Source organism: Stegodyphus dumicola, chromosome 7 (assembly GCF_044657685.1).
Source record: "Stegodyphus dumicola isolate Sdum_Otavi_A_Nest chromosome 7, ASM4465768v1".
NCBI classification, from domain to species: Eukaryota; Metazoa; Arthropoda; class Arachnida; order Araneae; family Eresidae; genus Stegodyphus; species Stegodyphus dumicola.
In genome coordinates, this window is record NC_140774.1 from 39,611,969 (window position 1) to 39,626,344 (window position 14,376).

The 14,376-nt window shown below is 31.0% G+C and overlaps 2 protein-coding genes across 3 annotated transcripts in view; one reads left to right on the plus strand and one right to left on the minus strand.

The window, feature by feature from the left end:
- The window catches only part of LOC118181699 (neprilysin-1-like), a 482,702-nt gene that overhangs the window by 69,307 nt on the left and 399,019 nt on the right, over positions 1-14,376 (minus strand). For both annotated transcript variants that reach the window (XM_085820106.1, XM_085820105.1), the window contains one exon: positions 7,368-7,454. In XM_085820106.1, the coding sequence (XP_085676232.1) occupies positions 7,368-7,454 (87 nt within the window). The remainder of the gene's footprint in view (positions 1-7,367; positions 7,455-14,376) is intronic.
- Positions 1-14,376, plus strand: part of LOC118181698 (uncharacterized) — a 134,636-nt gene that overhangs the window by 12,065 nt on the left and 108,195 nt on the right. Inside the window, exon 2 of the mRNA XM_035350885.2 lies at positions 9,205-10,162. Within this exon, the coding sequence (XP_035206776.2) occupies positions 9,554-10,162 (609 nt within the window). The 5' untranslated portion in view covers positions 9,205-9,553. The remainder of the gene's footprint in view (positions 1-9,204; positions 10,163-14,376) is intronic.

Consider the following 14,376-nt stretch of genomic DNA (forward strand, 5'->3'; position numbering starts at 1 on the left):
TTATTTCCAGTTATCAAGGGCTCATTCTTAGGTTTCATAAAATGCATGTTGCTGAACACTATATATAAAAAAAGGATTTATGAATGTAAGTTAGAATTACATGTATTCGAATGTTGCCTGTAATATTTGCGTATTAATATTAAATATTGAGCAGCATGTAAAATAGTGAAATACACAAAGTAAAAATTAAAAATTCATTAGATTTAAAGTCTGAAATGCTGATACGTAATTTTTTTTTTATATAAAACTTGAGGACAGTTTTATTCTAGAGTCATAATTCAGTTTTACTTGATTGATCCATATCGCGCAATAATTTATTTCCAAGTAAAATCAGGAAATAAATTATGCTAATCAGTCATCAGTTTATCATCCTAGCGCCAGATAAAAGCTGAATACTGGTACAGTTAATGCTGATATCAGCACCACTGCACAAAAACACACTGAATTTGGTGCACCAACTGACTTAATTCACTAATTTTAGAGTTTAAAATTTAAACGAATGGGCACCTCATTAAGCTTACTGCCACTAAAATTTTTAAATTGTTGATAATTCTACAACTATTGTATGCAGATTAATTAAAGACATAAAAACCCTAACTGGAACGTAAGAATAATATAATTCAACCACTTTTAAAATAAAAATGCACAATTTAGAAACGTGTAAGAATACAAATAAGCTCACTGAGCTGGGTAATAGGGTGGGAATATGTATATATAAAAAATAAATAACACACATATACACGCGCACACACACACACATATATATATATACAATCCATTTCGACGTACAATCCATTTCGGTTTTACAATCCATTTTGGCAAAAGGAGTCCTTTATTTTGTCCTTACGTATAGCTGTTACGCAAAAAAATATTCAAATTCGGGAACGATAAAAATGGATATTTTCTTTAAAATATGGTTTCCCAATTTTTTTTGTGATTATAATTATAAGGTATTTCTCCCGCCTTCTTAGCATGCCTTCGTGGTGTAGTGGTCGACGCGTATGCGAGAGGTCCGTGGTTTGAGTCCCGGCGAGGGCATTGCTTATTTTTCATCTCTCTTGCTTCCAAATAACCTATTGTCTCTACACTATGCTCTCTTTGCTTTGTGCAAGGAAGTAAATACGGGTTTTTCTTGATTAGGATAATATTTTCGCTTCACTATGCAAAAGTATCATTTATTCCTATTTCAAAAAATGTGAAATATGTTCTTATCATGTGTATTTAACTAAACCATAGATTGTGTAATCCTGCATGAGATATTTTCGTAATTTACAGAAAAACATTCCTGATAAGCTCTGGTTATGAAAGTCTTAGAAAATAATGGCACTGTATTGTTTGAGCACGAAAGTGGTTATTTCTGATACTCATTTTTGTGGTACAAACGTTCATTGAACACTTCGCTGCTCATAAAATTTTACCTTTTAATATCTTAGCTACCATCTATCTAAAAAATATAATTTTTTTTGGTAGCAAATGTCTTTTTAAACTACATTCCTTAATGATGTCCTTATCTGGCTAAAAAGTGTTTTTTAAGTGGAAGCAAAATGCTCTAAAAGGTATTCCTTTTGAACAACGAAGAACTGATTAAAACTTCAGAGAAAACTCCAGTAATTACGTTCACATAAAAGAAATTTTTTAATGAGGATGCTGTGCAATTAATCTTCTTTGCTAAAAGGATGCTTAATAAAACTAGAGAGCGTCTAATGTACCTTAGAAAGGACACAATATTGTTCATATTCTTTTCGTGCAGTTTCCAAGTTAAAAGACTAAGTTTCTTGGAAAATTACTTAGAATTCACACTTCCGATACAATCCAGTTATAATGGAAATTTAGTCTGACAGAGCTCCGATAAGGGAATATACCTTGATAAAAATCGGTATAATTTTTTTCCGAGTTAATACACACTCATATGTGTGAGAAAGTTGGAAAAATGCTAAGAAAATTAAATTAAAGAAAAATTTTAATATAAGAAAAGTAAGTTAGTACAAAAAGTAAAGTAAAAAAGTAATTTAGTAAAAAAGCTTTTAGTTTTTCATAATCAGCTGTAGTCGCATTTACAGCCGTAGTCGTAGCCGTATTTTTAAAACAGTAACGCAATGGATAATATATAAATCATTACAGAAAATATTCGTTATTCATAAATCATGCAGAATTATAAAGTATATAATTACGTTAATTCTCGGTAAGTGCAAAGTAAATGAGTATTACAACAATCGTGTCCGACCAAAACGTGAAAAAGGGTAATATTATTGTTTTACTGTTATAAAATCCTAGAGAAGTATTCATAAGTATTTATTTTAAATTTATGCGGATACAAGGTTATTTTTAATTAACTTCCGAAGAGGTTCGGGGAGTGGATGAATTTTCTACTTGATTAGATTCTAACAACTCAAAAAAAAAAAAAAAAAAAAAAAAAAAAAAAAAAAAAAATCTTCTAAAGCGTTTCATACTTTTAAAAACAAATAAAAAATATGAAAAACTCAAAACCATACATATATTTCGCTTTTTAAATACGAAAATCCTGTTGAGAGTTTATGAATATTAGTAACTGATTTCTTGAATAATATTAAATATAAATTATATATTATATAATAATATAGTTATAATATTAATAATTAACTACATATTGTTACGAAATGTACAGGTACGGTAAGATAGCTTCCCCGCAAGTTTAGGGTTGCCATAAAATGGCAAGGGAAGGCATGGTTGCAACATATGGCGAGAAATCGCCCATTTGGCGACAAAAGTGGCGATATGCCAGGGACGGATGGAGAATCTTCTGGAATGAATTCTTACCGGTTTAGCCCAGAATGGTCTCGAACACAAGCCAAAAACTATAAAAACCCTGCTGGTACGCGGAGAGAGAGAGTGTGCCTCGTCTAGCGAGCTGATAGTCACTGAGAGAGTGTCTCGAAGTCTAGTGCCGAGTTAATCGTCGAGTGCATCGAAAAGTCTCTTAGTGCATCGCCAAGAGAGTGTGTTTAAGCTTCGGGAACGACAGAACCGAAGAGTCGGGAACTGTGCTCTGTGTCGAGTGCATCGCGAGTTACAGCGTGGAGATTCTCGAGAGTACGTGGAGTTCCGAGAACGACCGAGCAGAGTCGGGAGCTATACTCTGGTGCTTTGCAGTGAAGCTGTCTCCACCGTTATTCCCCGACAGTGTGAAGGCTATGTCTCTGATTGTTCCAGCGTGTTTATAGTAGTTCTTCGACGATTGTAAAAAGTGACTTTGGAGCTGTCCTGATTAATATTGTCTAAATAATGTGTGTTTCGATACTTCATCAAGTGTCGTCAATATTCACTCCAAATCTGCACGAACCCGTGAAGAAAAAAAAACGTAACAATATTATATATCTATATATTATATAATAATGTAGTTAAAATATTAATAATTAACTACATATCATATAGATATTATAGTATAATAATACAGTTATAATATTAATAATTAATTACGTATTATATTAAAATTATACATTATAGATATTTTATTACATATATTACATTAAAACACAGTACAAAGAGCATTTTCGCTTTAAAATCCTCATTTATTTTGGAATTTTTTTATGTATGTAAAAGTGGTGTATAATCTATCAGAATGTTAAAAAGGTATATTACCGTTTGAATAAAATTAAAAACAGAAAGCTATCTCTGTGTTATTAAAATATCTCTCAAGGATAGTTAGAAATTTTATAAACAGGATTCCTCGAGTTAAAAATTTATTTTATTTTCATGGGAAAAGAAAAACGTTTGTATTAAAATATTGCTAAAATATTCATGGGAAAAAAAGGTTTGTATTAAAATATTGCTAAAAATTCAAGTAATATATATTTTGAATGCTCAACTTAAATGTTATGTAGAGCTAAAGCACTTTCCTGCTACTAGAGGGAAAAATGTTATGCGTCAAAAAAAGGAAAAAAAAAAAAAAAAAACACGTCTATATTAAAGACGGCAGGAAAAAATAAGCAAGAAGAGGAAGAGGTTCTTTTTGCAGCATGCTTAAAAATAAATATGAAGAATATTTTAATGTTTGCAAAAGTTAGATATGTATGCGGTATATCGTTTTTTACAAGCGGTTTATCATTCCTCTCGTTTCGTAAATGTTAAATGGCGAAAGGATACTCTCGTCAGGTACAGAATTCATCATTTATTAGAAGATGTCTTCAAATTCATGGCCAAAATACAGCTAGAACTCATCACAGATTGTTTAACATCAATGAATTAAAAGAATTGATGATTCAATAATGTTATACTCAAATGAAATTTGAAATTTTAAGAGATACGAATTATGTGGTTTGTTGGCTAAATGACCAGACTGAACGGTTCTGGGCAACAAAGCATACAAGAAAACTGATAATGAATTGCAGAAAGTATTTTAATTTTATAAATTAAAATGTGAGAAAAAATATAATTAGTATATATATCTTACTTTTGCATACATTAAAACATTTTTAGTCCAAAGTGGCTTTGTCCCTGAGGGACCATTGTTTCCGTTTTGCGATTTTGCGTCGAATCACTCTGAATGTCCGTTTCACTTTTCAAACTGTTGTCACCAAATATTATCGCCCTGTATTATATTTGAAGAAATTAAATAAAGAAGAATCTGCATAAATGAATTTCTGAAAATTGGAAATTAAAGTAATAGATGCACACGCGTCAAATACCCACAATCTTCTAAAAACTCCATCTTCGTTCATTATCTCGAACAAAGAAGAGCAAGATTAGCTAGGGTAGGTGCAGCTGAGTTTACGCTTAGTTCGGTGAAAGAATCCTTGCCTTATTGTGCCAGATTAGTAGTGCGTTATATAAGTCACATTTATATTTGAATTACAAAATACTTTTCGCGCTTATTTGTCTACCAAATTATTACGTTTCATTGCCTATATTTCGAGCAAAAGATATGGAATTTATTCGCACAGATTTAAATAGATATGAGTGGAGATACTAAAACCAAATGCTGCTCTTGTAATTGCAATGCTTCAAAGCAGTGGTCTCAATCTTAAATTGCCAATCGGAAAACAGCTGACAAATTTGTTTCACAAAATGAAAATAAAATTATAAAGACAATAAAAGCTTTTTAACTAAATTTGAAATTTCACTTACTAATTTAGTCATTTAACTAATTATTAGTAAGTCATTTAACTAAGTATTCAAAGTATTCCAGTAAAATGAGAAAGCCACTCAAAAGCCTGATTAAGCTTTGAGCTCAAAAGCCCAATAAAAGTATGTTTCTTAGGGATAAGATTGACTTATCTTTCTAAATATTTTGCAGTGAAATTCAGTTTTGATAGTTATGCGTTTTGTACTGATCTAAGAGTATAATAATTGTTTCTGAAATGAAATTTGATGTTATACTTGCTGTTAAAAGATCACCTTTTAAAGAATACGTTTTTAGCAGTTTAACTTATTTTTTAAATTTTATTATTACGCATTCCTGTCCTTGAGGATTTCTTTGAAATAATTTTAAGCTCTATAAAAGTTCAGCATTCTCGCTATACTTTTTAGAAGAAATGGGATATTTGTTATATCTGACTCCGAAAACGCTTTGTGGAGCAGTTATTAAGCGCGTTGGAAATATTGTTTCCAATTATCCAACTGGCATAGTTTTTGATACACTTCCGCTAGCCCTTACCGACACGGGTTCCCAAAGCAACAGTAGATGAAACACTACATCATTCAAAAGCTTTGGCTGTATTTTACCTGCAACTTGTTTTGAATTTGGAAATACTGGACTGTTAGTTGCCAAAAAGTGTTTAATAGAACAATATTACACAAATTTAATTTATCCTGGCTGGTACATTTCTTTGTTTAAAAATAATATCTGAGACTAGCTGCAGAATTTCTTCCAAATCGAGAGACTAGCAGACGTTTTGCACGAAAATGAACAATGACTCAGATTTAACTATTTGCAATTTTTTCTGTGAGGGTGATTCAAAAAAGATGATGAACACTGATAATGCGACCCGAATTCGAATCTTAACGAAATGGTTGTTACATGGACGAAGGCACTCGTTCTCTTAAATTGAATGCCCTCCTGTGCTTTGCCAGACTCAATTAACTAACGACAATAAGCTAACTTAGGAAAAGGTATGCCAATGAAAACCACGGCATCTTGAATAAAAATAATACTTTCCAATGGATTTAATAATCTTCCGGAAAGGTTTCTGGTAACTGACAGTAACAAATGTCCGATGAGTTCGCCTAAGGAAGTATCTCGAAAACTCTGAAGTTAAAACAGATCTTTTAGATTGTGAAAACAAAAACTTCAAAACGTGTTTACAGGGCTTGTGCCAGAGGCATTTCAGTCGGTGCAGCAGCACGAATGGCAGAATTTAAGGGCGAAATAATTTTTAGAATTTAGAAAAGCACTGAACATAGTGAACAACATAATTTAGACATGGCAAAACGCTTAGAATTTAGGGAAGACACCGGAGCAGAATTTAGGACCATCAGAAATTGCACCGGGCGCCAAAAGATTTAGCTCCAGCTCTGTGTGAGCAAAATAATGTTACATTAACAAAATCGATTAAAAACGGTGTTAACATTCAAAATTAGTGAATAACTTTGTAAGGTATATCCTAATTTTATAACAGTTATTTTGAGTTTATGAACCTTTCCTATCTCTTTAAGCTTCAGCTTACAATTCTTTACTAGAATGAGTTTTTAAAATCGCGTTAAATGCAAATGAGAAGTAGAAGTAGAAAGTCTCTAAGTCAAAGTTTCACTGACTTCAAGAAAGAGAGTTACGATTCCTGAATAGTGTGCGTTTGCCTTTTGGCTACGTCTCTCTAACTGTTACTACGTTCAGCCGTATTACATGCCTTTTGATAGCTTTGCTGGATAATTTAATATTACGGGCCGATTTGTTTAGAATAGTGTTAGCTTCGGCCAAATCTCTTTAGTTAGTCATTAGTTAGTTCTTATTTCTTACATTTTGAGTTTAAGCCTAAGTGGAGGCTTTGCTGTACGTCCTGAGAAAGGGGACGAATGAATATCATTATTTGGAGCAAATAAAGGGTAATTAAACCTTGAGTTTACGTTTCTGTTCTTGGATTTAAGCAATTATTCACTCAGCAATTCTCTAGGTCCTCGACAATTACATTTAACAAGATAAAAGTGAGGAACCATAAAACTTGTTGCTGAAAATTTATGATCTGTATTTAATTTTCTAATTAATTATCTAGTATATGTTTTAGAAAATCTCGTATATATGTATTTTATTACATCAATGATAAATTTAAAAAATAGTCTAAAAATATTTAGTAAGAAAATGTCATAATTATTTTGTTTATTAGAAAAACCATCAATTATTTATTCATTTATTTAAAACTCTCGTTAAAAAATAATGAAAAATATTCTTTTCTTACCTCTGGTACAATTTCGGAAAGCTCTTGTAAAGACATTTTGTTGTATATTGCTCCAGTATCATGCCGGTCAGCTTCTGGTGTTGAAGCCTGAAAGAAGAAATGAAGATAGCTGCTTTTTTTTTTTTTTACTTATCAACCAGAAACACTTCACAAATACCTCAGCCGATAGTTCAATATATTTTTAAAGCCTGAAAACAGGTTTCCACTACTCGAAAATCACATCACAGCAAAACTCGCATCCTGTGAGGTTACATTAGATTATTTTGATTATGGTAAAGGGCATTATAATCTGCTTGTGGGAAAGGATGGCTTCCTAAAGAACTAGTTAAGGGAACCGGTCTACCAGCACTCCGTGGTTTTAGCCACATGTTTCTCTACCGGCTGTTGTCAATGTAGGCAGCATTTTTATTTCAAGCTCTATATCTATAAATAAGAAAATTTTTAAATTTTACCGATTATCATTTGTCTCATAATAACTGTCAGCCAACACTTCATAATTTTTAACGACATACTACAGATATGTAGGCGCAGCTCTTACGGGAAAGTGGTTAGTGACTCTAACTGTTGTATCGAAGGGCCCAGGTTCGAATCTCGGAGAAGGTATAGATGCAAATTGTCTGTCCCTTCCTAAGAGGTAACGGTGATCGCCTATTAGTTGCCTCCATAATAAAACGACCTCTGGCCTTATTAGTGCCTAAGCCCAAAATGACTAGTGCCAGCCATTTAAAAAATATGTATGTGGGAGCAAAGGTGCCATGTTGCTAAAAAAATAATATCAATTACTTGATGAGACTTTTTCAGTGCAGAGGTACAAATTTTGCCAACTTTCGGGCGTTACGTTGGTAATGTTTGTTTTCTGAATTTAAAGAGAATAGACAAATTTAAAGACTGTTTTAAATTGAATTTAAAGAATGTAAGCTGTAATTCTTAACTCTGGCAGATATCAAATTTATATCAGGTATTTAATAGTACCTGAAATCAACACAATTTGCTTTTAAAAAAGTGCAACTTTAAGTTCATCAACAATTAGTTTTTAACAATCAAGTTAGAAATCAAAATAAATCTTATAATTTATGTAAAAAAAATAAATCGTATAATTTATGTATGTTTTTATAAACCAAATGATTTATACTTAATGTTTATATATACAATATTAGCATAAATGTGATATATAAATTGAAAGTAGGTAGTTTATATAGAACTAAAGACAACTTATTCTTTCACAAATAAAAAATTATAATTATTATTCATTTTTAAGCAGAGTTTTAAAAAATGGCTAAAATATATATTTCATTTACTAATCTTAATTTGCTTGTATTAACGATCTAACTTAAAATTTTCTTAAATATTCCTGTAAAATGTTTAGTTTATTAAAAGTATCTTTATTCATCTCACTTCTTGGAAATAAGAACAAGAAAGAACCTTGATAACACATCTTATCTGGTTCTGCTTCAAAACCTATCTACATTTCTAATTCATTAAGTGGGTTATAGTTGATCCCCCTGAGCAATTAAGAATATTCGCGTAACTTTAAAGATGAATCAATATAATAAAGTCTCGAAAGATGAATCAGTATAATAAAGTCTCGAAAAAATATGATTCATCGTGAAGAAAGAGTGAAAAATTAAGGTTATTATAATGTTTTGTTAATTATAATCATTATTTGAAAACCAACAGATGTTCAAATTCCCCTGTTATAAAAAAAACAATAAATAAACCTTAAACTGGTGTTAACTGATAATGACAACTGAATTCTAGTTAGACATGCAATGTTAATGTTCAAGTTTTTTTTTTTTTTTTTTTTTTTTACAAATACTGTCTTTATTTCATATTTCAGCTTGTCTTTGTCACATAGACACAGGCTAAATTAAGAAACCGACGAGTCACATGTGAAGTTTCAGCACTTCATCTTTCAGTCTAATTTTAGAAAAAGGGAAATTTTCCCGTCTTTCTCTTCTTCTCTACTTGTAAAGACAGCTTCAATCAGAGACAGTCGAAACTTCTGAGGCTTGCTGCGATGTTCACTTTTATCTGCAGCTGTGTAAATCTGAGACACGTAATGGAAAATTCGCTTGGCATGTGCAGTGCATTTACTCGTACATTGTTCACATTACGCATTTTAGCTCGAGTACAAATGTAACATGAGTCTGTGCAATAGTATTAGACTACGAAACGAGTGAAGAAGAATGGCTGAAACTCAGTGGACTGTTATTCATACGAGAACGCAACGAAAATATGGTCCTCCGCATGACTGGACAGGTCCACCTCCATCAAAAAGCGCTGAGGTATATTACGGAAAAGTTCCGAGCAGTGTTTCTGAAAAAGATTTACTTCCTTTGTTTGAGAACGTTGGAAAGATTTATGAATTCCAGTTAATGATGAAATCCAAAAGTTCTCATCGTGGTTTTGGCTTTGTAACATATTCCAACAAAGCAGATGCTGAAAGTGCAGTAAACACTTTGAACAATTTTGAAATCAGGCCGAATCAGAGACTGATTGTGCAAAAATCCCTTGATGCTTCCAAGTTATACATTGGTGGTGTACCAATTTCGAAAACTAAAAAAGAGATTTTCGATGAAATTTCTAAGTATACTGAAAATATTGTGGATGTTATCATGCAGGACAGAGAACTTTGTGAGAACAGAGGATTTGTGTTTGTGAAATATGAAAGCCATCAAGCCGCTGCAGTAGCTAAACAAATATTGCTTCAAGGGAATATAAAGTTATTCAATCGAAACTTCACAGTGCAGTGGGTTGATTCAGAATATGAGTGTGAGACAGGAAGTAAGAAAGAGGTAAGATTTCATTTAATTATTTAAATTTCTGTTATAAAACTATATTTTAATTTTTAATTCGTCGTCTATGCTATTTTTTATAAGTTATCTTTTTTTTTGAGAGAAAGAAAGCTAAACTGTCTTAAGTGAATTATTAGTGAAACGGGGGGTGTTAGAAATGTTTACTGCCAAAATTGTGTTCCAAAATTAAAACCAAAATTATATTACGTTATAATTTGGAAATTAAATTATGAAATATCCTTAATGTTTACCATTTTTTTCTGTTACTTTTAAAAGAAGAGAAATAATTACGAAATATCAGTCTTATATTTTTCAGGATATGAGTGTTTTAATACCTTAGTTCTTTTAAGGGATATCAGAAATCCCTATACCGACAATGTTAAATTGGCCATTTTCGATGTACCTTTTCTCAAAATCTGCTGCAGATACAAGCTTGAAATTTTTTCTGTAATTAAAGTATACCTATCTGATTATACTGAAATGAACTTTTGAAACATTTTGAATTTTAGAGTAAATTACAGGATATTTTGTTATGCATAGTAAAATTTAGCACTTTTTTCAAACAAAAAAATTAAAAAAAAAGTTTTTTATAAGTTTATTACAAAAAGCTCATTTCAATAAATATTAGGGAACCTAATAAATAAGCCATAAAAAGTTTAGACATCTGTGAGCAGTAGTTCTTGAGAAAAAGTACATCGAGTATAAAAAAATCACGTTTGGAGAAAAACGCGTTTTTATGTAAAAATCCTCATTGATCAAAGCAGTTGATGACAAATTAAAACTAGATTTTTTTACACTTCTAATTTTCATAAAGATTAAAGAATGGTATTTTTAGAAAGATAAAAGTGTAGAGAATTTGAAAATGCAAAAATCCGAAATCACAATTTTTTGAAGATTTTGGGTTTCCAACTCCCCTTAAGTTTCTTTTGATGTAATTTTCTGTCTTTATATATATTATCACGTAATAAACCTAATGGTTTCATCTGATAGCGTTTATACCCAATAATCAAATCACCTTTTCTTAAATTTATTATTTTATTGTAGAAATAAATGACATTTAAAATTTATTTTAAAAATATCATTATTTATGACTTATTAAAATTGGGTTTTTGGATATTTTCCATTACTTTTAGATTTCTCGGCAAGAAAATTACACATGGCGAAAATACTCTTTTCTATCGAGACTTTGAAATAATTATTTAGCAATTACTTACAACATTCTAGAGATTATAATTATAAATGTGAAATGAAAATAAATTTGATTCGTGAAAGAGTATGGGTATGAGCTAAACGTACGTGTTCCCAAACTTGAACATACCAAGAAATTATGCAGAAATTTATTCCTCATAATAATTGTATGGTAATTCATTGAAAACGTTCTTATATCATTGAATTTTACACACAAATGATTCAAAATTACAGAAATTTAAGGTTTATGAAGACATATTTATTTTAACAGCTAATGTTCTTGGTGACATCTTTATCTTTTCATGCCCTTTCTATTTATCTCCCCATAATGAAATAATATTAATAGGCAATAATATTATACGGCAATTATAAGTAAAACCTCTGAAGACCTGAAGATGAATTTCAGGTTTAGTTTAGGATGTAGTTAGAGCCGAATAAATGAATAATCTACCAGCTTCCGAACGACAAAATCGCTTGAGCATTAGTAGTGCGACCAAGTTCAGATTACAGTCAACGTGTTAACTATAAAGGAGTTCTCATAGGTTTTTCTCTATAACTCGAATACGAGCCATTTCCCTCAGGAAGTCCTCCACGGAGGCATCCCTTCCCTTGGGCAGACAGTCCTTGTGCAATTTGCCAAAACTCAAATAGTCCAGTCCAGTCCAGTTCTATGCGTTTATCCGGGAGAGAAGGAAGACTTGTTTATAAGATCTCTCGATAACCCACTGCATTTTTCAGAAATTAGAATATATTCGTATCTGGAAATATTACTAATTCGTATATTGCGTTTGTTTTAAACACATCAATTAAAATTTTTTAATTATTTAACACCCAAACCTAGTTTATGAATTGACTTAAAATATTTTAGCCTGTGGACTTACTGCTATTTAATCTTGATCTGAATGCAGCAAAATATTTTTTATTGCTTTACCTATTCATAACATTAATAATGAATAAATTTCACTGAGAAGGTCCTCCTCGAAAGGCACATCTTATGCACGTGGTATAATTATTTGGTTTAAGATAATCTAATAAGAGCTATGTAACAGAAAATAAAAATATCTAAATTATGTAAAAAGGTTTGCTTACAATTTTGGTTAAAATCATTGAGAAAACTGCTTTAAGTTGTCACTTACGTTGTTGGACTTGTATGGCTTTTGACTTGCTTTGGAAATATTATGTACCCTAAATAGGAACAGGGAGCTTACTAAAGCTATGTTCAAGTATGTGTGGAATAGACGACACAAGCAGGAAGGGTGTACTGAACCCTTTATTCTCTATTAATTTATAGGTACTCCCGTACTTCGGGATACAGAGACCAACCACTTGTGGTCTGAACGTAAAAAATATAAAACTACTAACTAAAACTCTAACTAGAAGCTAACTTTAATTAGGTTACAAATGTCTGACACTAGACTGGCCTTTTTAAAAGGCTACGTAGGTAGCACCCAAACTGCCGAAACTACAATACGTTTTAAATATCAAGAGGACTAAACCTCTGGCCTTAAAGGTAAGCAGCAACTGATTGAAAACTCGTAAGAATGCAGTGGCGGCTCACTTCCTCTCTCTTTCTAACTCTTGGCAAAAAGCCACAATTTAAATACTTGGGTGTTAGCAAGTACAATTTGCATGAAAAACTTAAAGCAGTTAGTTCTGACCGGAAATGGAAAATAAGAAAAGATAGTAAAGGTTTAAAATAAAATAAATGTTAGTAAAATTTAAGATCTTTACAAAGTTTCGTAAATATTAAAGATCAATGGATTCATGATAGTATAAAGAAAACATATTTTTTTGTATAGGCAATATTACATATACTAACACTTGTATACTTGCCAGCTACAGTAGCCGAAGTAAGAGATGTGATATCTAATTTTTATTATAGACTATGATAAATTAAAAACAATAATTTGGGATCATTGAAATATTACTTACACAATACATTAGTTTGTTAAAATTATCAAGATAAAATTCGGTCTGCATTTTTGAACGGCTTGAGATTTTGAACTTATTCCTGCGTCATATTAAAAATTCATTTTCATGGTGACAGAGTACAGTGCATTCCACATAATTTGTTCTGTTAGTATGTTTATTAGGTCTAATTCACAAATTGTTATGTTGATTGCAATAATTCATGTCAAAGTTTTAAATATCATATTTGGTATATAGCTAGGCCATACGTGAACTCAAGTTGAATTACTAGAATAAAGCCATTTTACCTCTTGACCGTTGGTGGATCACGAAGTGTTATAGAAATTACCCTGAATCTTTTGATAAATTTTCTTACATTACTTTTTTCAACATTAAATACTTAAAATTACAGTTACTGATGCAAGCATATTTTTTAAGGAAAGTCTTAATTAATTATGCTGAAACATAATGAGAATCATTTTATGCTTTCCCAAAACAAATTAAATAAACGAAATATACAAAATTGGAAAATATTTTCCATTTGAAGAAGCACTATTTTAAAATTTCATTTTATTTCGAAAAATCAGATTTAGTGTCAGGTAAATATCAAATTTTTATCTTCATAAAACGAAATGACTTTAGAATTAGTTTTTAAAGACTATAATGAATTCAGTGGTTGATAGAAAAGTTAATAAGATGCAAATTAGCTAGAATTTTAGAATTATGAGAAATTGTGTAATTAAGTATTTTTTAATTAATATTTATCGACATTAAAGGGCAATAAATTCCACTCAGAATTAGTTGAAAAGAGTAATACACAAATATTTTTCAACAATAAGCAGCCTCACTTTGAAAGGCAAACATGTAAAATTGTAATAATAATTGGTATAAACCTAAATCGGAATCAAATTTGATACAAATGGTAGCATTAAGAATTCTTTTTTGCCTTACTATCTCATAGAATGCCATTTGAATACATTCGGCCTAATTAAAGAGTGTTTACGTATTTTTAGAGTGATTTCTGGGCCATTTTAATTATTAAAATGTTCCACCTGATAGCTTATTTTGTGGGCTATAAGTCTGCATCGGGATTTCTATGATAGAATGGGTGTTTGAAA